The sequence below is a fragment of the Ptychodera flava genome, chromosome 3 (assembly GCF_041260155.1).
Source record: "Ptychodera flava strain L36383 chromosome 3, AS_Pfla_20210202, whole genome shotgun sequence".
In the NCBI taxonomy this organism is placed as follows: domain Eukaryota; kingdom Metazoa; phylum Hemichordata; class Enteropneusta; family Ptychoderidae; genus Ptychodera; species Ptychodera flava.
In genome coordinates, this window is record NC_091930.1 from 24,226,236 (window position 1) to 24,235,775 (window position 9,540).

The following is a 9,540-nucleotide window of genomic DNA, read 5'->3' on the forward strand; positions in this document are numbered from 1 at the left end:
ATGATTGAATCACGTGATGACTTTGTGCGATTGTATATAATCACATCCTTGTATTTACAAAAATTCATAAGAAAAACTAATCCAATTCACTTTCTCATGCTCGCATAGACACCTTAAAGGTTTAAATAAATAATCTGCAACTAGTCATTTCGTTGAAAGGGCAATGACAATGCGAACAGCATAACGACCGTTTACGACATCGCTTACTAATACTCCGAGCACGATGGAAATGTTGTAATGCAGTTTCCGTTGACCTTGAAGAGCAGACCGATTATAAAGTCTTTCAAAGCACACTGTATGCAGCATCGATATATCAGAAAGTAAAATTCATGGGAATGTTACTTTACTTTATGCCAGTCCGTAATGCAACGCTCGGAAAGGTATTTTGGTGTTCACAGCAGAACAGTTTGGATCGAGTCTCGCAGCAAAAATTACACGTCTGTCCGTGTCACTGAGATGAAAACTTGCTTCTTATTTTACTGGTGGAAAGTGTGCCAACACTATAGGCCTAAGTGCAACTTAATATGAATAAAAAAACAAGGCAAAGGCAATGTCGCATGTAATTTTCCTCCTGTAGTACTGTTTGATGTGATCCGTGAGTCAGGCAAAAAAATAATCTTGATCTTTCACTTTCTACAATGTGTATAATGCTGTTGATACTATATACACATCTAATACGTAGGCACCGTCAAGTGTAGTCTTGTATTGCAGGATATACTTTTCATCGAACTCTTCACCTTGGCAGTCCCTCATTCAACTTATCATTGTACGAAGCGATAAATGTAAAAACACGATCACGCTCATCCGGAGGAAGAACAGATGAAAAATGTAAATAGAGAGGAATTTTCAATACACGCACACACACACACACACACACACACACACACACACACACACACACACACACACACACACAGAGAGACACACACAGACACCACACACCTACACAAACACACAATTGAATTCATGTATGTATGTTTGTATGTATTTTACATTTATGAATAAATACACGAAATACGTGAGCGTATAATTAAGTGTATGTATATGTATGCATACATACACACACACACACACACACACACATATATATATATATATATATATATATATATATATATATATATATATATATCAGGTTTTACTTAAATATTGTGGATTACGTTATATGTTCATACTTAAAAAACGTACAAAACATCTTTTCTGAAAAACTCAAAATTTGACTTACTTGAAGACATCACATTCTGAATGAATGTAAAAAATAACTTTACACAATCACGGAATGGAAATGTAAAGAAAGAGGAATTATACTTTTTTCATTTTGTTTGAAAAAGATCTACAGTGGTTATGTGGATTTTCTTTTGTGTATGATTTGATAGAAGGGTGTTAACCCTACTGGTTAACCCCATTGACAAACTTTACAAAATGGCCATGTTTATTTGCCCAATTTACGCTAAATAATTATATTTAACTCATGGATTTTTTTTGTCATTTTTGAATATCAGTGGTCTATTTTCTTATTTCCAGGCTTGAACACTCCCTGGACGTCCTAACTTAAAGGTGTTCAACTAGTGCATATCACGTGTTCTATCCTTTGACACACTTATCGTTAAACGGCGTCCAGGCGTTCAAAAGTGTTTCAGCCCTTTGAACGCGTAAATGCGTTCAATTTTTGGGACACATTTCATGTGCAATGTGTGTTCAGTTATGGAACACCATGGTGTTCAATATAATGTCTGACGAAGACTGAATTCTTGGTGCACTTAAATGTCTCTGGCTTCTTTCCCTCAAATTGAGTATGTAACTATCTCTCCACCTGTTCCAGAATCCGTTGAGAAGTCGTTGACCTTTCTTCCAGGTTTGTAAGAGTTTCTCAGCAGATGACATTCTGGGTTTGTACTCTAGGTCAGGATCATCAGAGTCAGGCTCAGCATCGGGCATTCCAGTCTTCGGATTAAGAGTTAGGAAATCTGCTGGAGTCAAGGTTATTGATGAGTTGATATCATCATCCACGTAAACCAGTGGGCGAGTGTTCACGACAGCTTCTGCTTCAATCATTAGTGTATGAAGTTGGTCGTACGTGAGACATGCTTTTCCTATAGCTTTCGTAGGCACTTCTTAACACATCAAACGAGTCTCTCATAAAATCCTCCCATCCATGAAACAAGTTCAACGATGAATTGCCATTTGATGCCTTGATCAGTCACGTACTTTCTGACACCATGGTCCATGATGACATTCATCCATACTTTGTCCAGGACAGACTTTGCTAGTTTGAACTGAGGAGCGTTGTCAGAAATTATTTGCTCAGGGGTTCCACGGCGAGCAATAAATCTCCGTAAACACAGGAGAAATTGTTCTGCTGACATGTCCTTTATCAGTTCAAGATGAATTGCTCGCACAGCTAAACAAGTGTACAAGCAGATCCAAACTTTCTTTGTACCCGAAGTTTCTTTGATGAACAAAGGTCCAAAGTAGTCAAGTCCAGTATATGTAAATGGCGGTGATTGAGTCACTCTCTTCCTTGGTAATGGTGCCATAGCCGCATCTTATATGGACCGCCTTCAGCTCGTCGACAAACTCTACAGTCATGGAGGATTCTTCTTACTTGTGAGCGACCTTGAGGGATCCAGTACTCGTGGCGAGTCTGAGCCAATGTCTGTGAAGTTCCTGAGTGAAGAAGCTTTTGATGATAGCTCTCAATCACAAGTTTGGTGAAGTGGTCCCTTGTAGCGAACAATTTTGGGTGAAGAGCACCTTCAGAAAGTTAAGAACTTATGAGTCTTCCATGGCACCGAACTTTCCTTGTAGATGGGAACTTTTTAGGACAAAAACTGCTATGGTGATTCTTTCTTTGACGACAGAAAAAACATGGCTTATTGACAACACAGTCTTTCAATCGATGTCCTTTCTTTAGGCAGATATAACACTGACCTTTGACCTTCTCTTTTCTTGCTTCAACAGTTGAATACTTCGTGCATTCGTCACTCCAGTGGTGTTGTTCACAGAAATGACGTTTCTTAGGATTTAGCGTTTCACTGGCTTGATGAGTTGGTCCCCTCTCACCAATAACCAAGGCTTGAGCAGATGATATTTTTTAAATGACGTTTCTTAGGATTTAGCGTTCACTGGCTTGATGAGTTGGTCCCCTCTCACCAATAACCAAGGCTTGAGCAGATGATACCGATGATTCTGCGTACAACTTGGATGCTGATGGTGACTTCTTAGGGGTTGCTTTGTCCTTTGTGGAAGGAAAGTTGTGTGGTGTCTGCCTATCAGTTGCTTCGGCAGCCATGACATACCGTTCAAAGAGTTCTCTGAGTTTAAACACTGTCCGTTTCTCCCTAGACCCATTTTGCAGCTCGAGCTGGAACAGTACCTCTTTGGGATGTTCAGACGTGATGATAGAAACAAAAATGTCCTGATTAACATCCTGTCCAATGGCCTCGAAACTTCTTAAGTGTTTTTTCAATACCATCGTATAGTGTTCGTAGACTGCCTGCTTGATTTGCAGATACTGGCAGGCTGATCAATTTCGAGTAGTGTGCATTAATTACAGTTTGATTATCTCCAAACCTCTCACAAAGTAATCTCACGGCCACATCATAGTTCTCATTTGAAGGGGTCATACCTGACATAGCGTTCAGTGCATCACCATGAAGTTTACTCCTCAGATAGTTGAACTTCTCTATTCGTGACAGATGGAGTTCTCATGTATAGTACACTCAAAAGAGTCCAGAATTCTTTCCATGCAAGCAAATCACCACTAAATGATACCAAATCGAGTTTAGGCAGTTTCACGGAGACTGGAGATGGAACAGCAGATTCAGATTGCAATTCTCCAGATGAATACGAGTGCCGCTCAAGTTGTTGTTCTTGGGCTTCCAGTAGTTTCTGAGTTTGAAACTGAGTCTGCATTTGAATTTCGACCAGTCTTTCCATCTGTTTGGCTACACTAGATTGTACAGTCATTTGCTTTACTTGAATACTGTTCTCTAATGCCGTTAATTCACCGACACAGTCTCCCACAGCAGCCATAAGGTCAGTTATTTTTACCTCTTCATCGTCAGGTTTTTCTTTTTCTTCTAAGTTTTTAGTTTCTTCAACCAATAGGGATAATCTATCAGTGGCATCTTCAAACTTCTCAACATAGTCTTTCAGTTTAGTTTTTGTTGCATTAATTTTCCATACTTGAATATCCTCATCTTCATCTTGTGAACTTTTCAATATGGCGTCTGCTTTCAATAGTTCTCGTTCTAGTAGATTTTTATACCTAATTCTCAGTCCTTTTAAGTTGGGGAGTGACATCTTTGAAGTTTCTAAAGTCAGTGAAGTTTAGTTGAAAGTTGATGGAACTCACCACTTGATGAAAGTTCTTGCAGTTTCTTCTGCGTTGAAAAACTTTAGTTTCTTCAGTGTTGCTTCTACAGTTGTTCACCCAGTCTTCACGGGTGAAAGTCTTCAGTATATCCTCTTAAGTTGCAGCCCAAAGTTGAGGTAGTGTTCTTCTTAAGTCTTCTCCTCTTCCAGATCAGTCCCCTTCAGTTCCGTTCAGTTCAGTCCACCACTTCCGTAGTTTCTGTGATGTCCACCAGTTTCCTTTTCGGCAGTTCAGTCCACCAGTTCCATTCCCACCAGTTCATTCCCGGGTTTCGGCACCAGATGTTGGGAAGTCAGTTAAGTTTCGGCAGCATCACAGGTCAGCAGTTGAGGGCAGCGTAGTGAATCACGTGACAAAAGTTGATAATGCAGCAACAACTTTAATTCACTTAGAAAGAACTCCTATACATTACAGTTAGTAAACTGTCTTGTTTGGCACAGACAAAAATCTTTGTGCAGTTGACATCTTTGAGAATCGGCAGAGTCAAATATTTCTACTTCCAGGAGTTCCAATCTCATATCCAGTTGTATAGTTTGTTTTCTTGTATTGTGACAAAACCATCTTTATCGTATTCACAATCAAAATAGAGAAAACTAGACAAGAAATTAGAAAAGACTTATACTGATGCAAATGATCTAAATGAGCATGCAAATTGTGTGCATGTCATTAGAAAAGAGTCAAAGTTCAGGCGCATAGAAGTTACACAGAGTTCATGAATATTTACAAGTTTAGCTACTCAGAGCCAACTTTAATGAGTTTTCACAATACTATCTACACTGGAAATGTCCACACAAGTTTCTATCATGGAGATTCCGCGACAAAAACTTAATACTGAAATATTGGTGCAATAACCCATGCACAAGATGGATGAAGGTCAATTCGAGTAAAAAGACAGCAATTATTGGTCTTGGGCTTTCCTCGGGGCATTCTACGCAAGGAGCATGGAGGTACACAAAAGCATGGAGCTAATACAACGGTTGTGTTTACGAGAATAAGAAATGATAAGACATTCCAATTCACCAGTCAATCAACGACATTCAACCGACAGAGTATATGAGATTCATTGAAGATGGCATGGAGGTAGCAAGAGATCTCTTGCTACCTCTATACTGTGTCAAGTGAAGAACGGTGGACTTTCAATTCCATTATGTACACAGAGGTCCATATTCGTTATCTGTATGCGTTTGATTTTTTGATTGCAGACACACCTAGTTTGAGAAAAGCAGATAAAACAACGTTTGAAGTTCTGGTTGGTGACTTTATAAACTTAGTTTGCACAGCGGACGGTTTCCCGAGACCGAATATTGCCTGGTTTGACACCAATGGTGACGTTATTACGGGCAACGAAGTAAACAGAAAAGTAAACGCACATAGTGATGGCGAGAGAGGAGTTACGAGCATATTGAATATTACCGTTGTCGATGAGTCGTACTATGGAATATACAAATGTCACGCTTTCAACGAAGTAGCATCTAGTGGTACTCAGACTTTCGACATATTTGAAAAAGGTAATTATTAATATTATTCATGGATTTTCCCCAAGTTTAAAAATAAATCTCCTAACATAGTCTCGATATTTAGAGGAGAGTACAAATACAAACAAATAAATTAATCACTATTGACTTGCGTTACGAGATAATTCTTTATGAAAGGATTTGTTTGCATTGCAATGGCAGAAGGACAAAGATATTCCATAGTATGGGCTGACATTATGTTCACGATATTAGCGATTTACACTTAGATACTAAAATATTCTACTTCTTACGCACCGTTAACATACTCATTTACAGGTCAACGAATTGCATTTAATGTAATCGTCATCGTAACTGTAGCGGTAGTGATATTTACGGCGGTAATCGTAGGGGTATGCTTACGGAGAAGGTGTTCGAAGAAATCACGTAAAACCATCGGTGTAGTCTATAAGAAAACTGAAACTATTGATCAGTCCACAGGTAACACAAATGCTTCAATGCCATTGCATCAAAAACCGCTATATAAAGCTTAATTTCATATATAACATATTTGACATATATTACCGATCCCAACTACCCAATTGTAGGGAACATTAAACTAATGCTATATTACAACAAATTGGTTAAGAAACTAAATCAACCAGAATGGCGATAAAGGAGATTTTGTCGCTTCTCATTCATATACTTAAATTGGTCAATGAAAAACATGAACGGTATCATATAATTGCTATGACATGATATAATGTTATATTAACTTATATCATAAAATTTGGGACATTATAGCCTACGCTTAGTTAGTTGACTTGACTTGATTATGTATGATATAAATTGATATGATGTGATGTTTTATAATGTTATGTGCTTTGTTTGTAATATGATGCAGTTTTTTATGGAATGACGTAACGAGACTGACACGACGTTGCGAACTGAAGTGTGCATTCATGACATTACTTAGCACCATATGACGTGATATAATATTTTCTGATGTAATGGTGTGGTATATTGTAGTGCAGTGTGGTGCCGCGTGGTTTACCGTGCCGTTTGGGGATGTGATGTGATTTGATGTGATTCTATGTGCTGTGATATGATGTTATGTGCTGTTGTGTGATTTTACACTTTATTTAATTGACCTCGATGTTTTATTGCATGATATGCCTAATAGCTTGGTGAACGAGAGCGCCAACAGTTGACGATTAATAATTTATGCAAAATCAATTTTTTACTATATAGAGACGGGATCCTCACTGAAGACGCGCAAGCCAAGGAGTATAAGAAGAGGACAAACCGTGTAGCATCATATCCAAGAGATCTAAGTGAGAACAGTATGATTTTAAATTGCAGAATAATGTTCAAGTATTGAATGTTTTATCGATCGGCATATTTAATTAGACTTTGTCTACATCATAACAATCGTGTCCATGCCTTTTTTAATCTTTCTAGCACACAATCTACACTCTTTTCTTCGCATGCAGCTTGACATTTCTAGACTTCTGAAGAGTTTTTTTTTTGAGAGAGAGAAACTATGCACAGAGATATGGATGTAACAAATCAGCAATAAACAACAGAGGGGCAAAAGCATCTGAATCAGAGAAGACACACTACATCTCAATGCAGCTTATGTAAGCAATTTTGACTTAATGATATCAGATTCTTTGAAAGAAAGATCGGAGGTAAAAAACTAAATTAGTATTAAAATTTATGGCATTTAGGTCGCCAATCAAACAAATATACACTTACATTACTACAAAGTATCGGAAAACTAGTATTATATGCATGTATACCAACTATTGTGTTAACCTGAGAAATTGTTGTAGTTTATAATGTAGTCATTAAGTTTTGTGTTTATTTCAATTTAATGGACATTATGCCTTTGTTGCACAATTATATATTACATACAATGCTTGTTTCCGTTTAACTGCTGAGGCTCAGAGCCAAGGAATTATTGTCATGAATCTATTAACTTATTGACCTAAAAAATTAGGTTGCAGTTAATATCCATTTCGAGGGGTCCTGACCTTCATGCATAGTGACTTCTAATATCGCTGTAAGAGGAAGTCTTACAATAGCATACACAGTAAACTCATGTCTCTCGCACTTTTTGACAGGTCTACATGTCCACAGCTGAAGTTAGGCATTACTTTTTTCTCCATACTAGCATTTTATATCTATAGGGACATTACAATATAGCTTGTAATGTATACTGTTTTTTATGTAATGCAATTTCTATATGCACATTCACATCAAGTGCATATACAGTACGTTTCTTGCAGTGTTCAATGGCGTTGTATGTTACATATTAATTGCAACTTGTTATTATTTACAGAAGGTTTAAATTTGAAAATTGCTTTATTTTTTGTACCTGATTTGCTGTTTGATAATAATTCAAGAGTAATGGTTTATCGAAGCTAACGAGGCGCTTAAAATCTGTCAAGACGCTGCACAATTTTTGCAGTCCTGTTTAATTATTTGTATATGTTCCAGTTTATCTTTCTGTTGTATTGACCTTTCCAACGAGTGAAACATACTGTAATTTACTCTTGCGTCCCTTGTCCGTTCAATTAGAACCTCATGTGTACACGGAAAAGTTGTTATAACAAGCTAATTGTAATGTATTATTGATTGTTTGTCATATATGATGGTATGCTTCCCTAAAAGGATGGCCAATAAAGCGAAAATTTTAGTCTACACATTATTGTTCAGATTGTTTGAATTCAATGTGTTATGGTACTTCAGGTATTTTAGTTTAAGTTACATAATGTTCGAGAGGTTACAAACAGTAACTTGAAATTTTTATCATCAACACAAATGACATAACCAGCTGACTGATTCCGTTGCAGCCAGTACGTACACTATATTGGGCGTTTTGATAAGTCATGGTGGCGTTTGAATATTAAATACTCATTGCCTCTCTTCATACAAGCGATAATGTACCATCGCTATCAGCACTGTAATTATAGAGAAAAAAATAGCTAAATTTTAAACTTTGGAATACAAGATCAGTGTGAGTCATACATTTTCATAATTTTTGAGTTGAATGCCCTGCTACGAAACTTTAAGACCATGTCTATTTGCACTATTTTTGGATAATTGGATCTTCCTATTTTTCAAATTTCTCAAAAATGTTTGGCACCCTATATCGCTGAAGGTTGTAATATTACAAATTACTTATGAAAACAAATGTATCACTTTAAATAAAAGCAGATGAGCTTACTTTATTTGCAGATGAAATTGACATTACTTCACTATCCAACTAACTCAAAGTAGGTTTTAATCGTGTTAATTTTAAGGGCATGGTTTGTTGACAAATGAATGACGGTCTTCGTTGAGACAATAATGCATTTGTGATCATTTTTTTATAAAGGGGAGCTTTATCGAAAGAGGACGTGTGTGTCATACAATCTAAACAACCAATTCTTATTGTGATTAGCCAAGCTTCGAAACTGTCGTGAGGGAGTCTAAACTTTATGGTTTGAAAGTTTCGATGTACTGGCGAATGGCTTTGTTTCAATCTGTTAGACATGTGTATGTTAAATTGAATGGCACAGCTTACGATGAATTAGATTGAATAGGAACATCCGGGATGTAAGCGGGCCGGTGAACAATGTACTGACCGGTTTCCATGGTTACCCGGGCCAATGAAGCCTTCCGATGTTTTCGATGTCAAAGTAAACGCTTAACGCTAGATGTAAA

At 37.3% G+C, this 9,540-nt stretch overlaps 2 protein-coding genes across 2 annotated transcripts; both read right to left on the reverse strand.

Moving 5' to 3' along the window:
- Nucleotides 1-1,698: 1,698 nt before the first annotated feature.
- On the reverse strand, nt 1,699-2,055 carry LOC139128597 (uncharacterized). The gene has a single exon (XM_070694350.1). The coding sequence runs from the start codon at nt 2,053-2,055 to the stop codon at nt 1,699-1,701; it is 357 nt and encodes a 118-aa protein (XP_070550451.1).
- Nucleotides 2,056-2,123: 68 nt separating this feature from the next.
- On the reverse strand, nt 2,124-2,537 carry LOC139128607 (uncharacterized). Its single transcript, XM_070694356.1, has one exon. It carries the CDS (start codon nt 2,535-2,537, stop codon nt 2,124-2,126), a length of 414 nt encoding a protein of 137 aa, XP_070550457.1.
- Nucleotides 2,538-9,540: the final 7,003 nt, after the last annotated feature.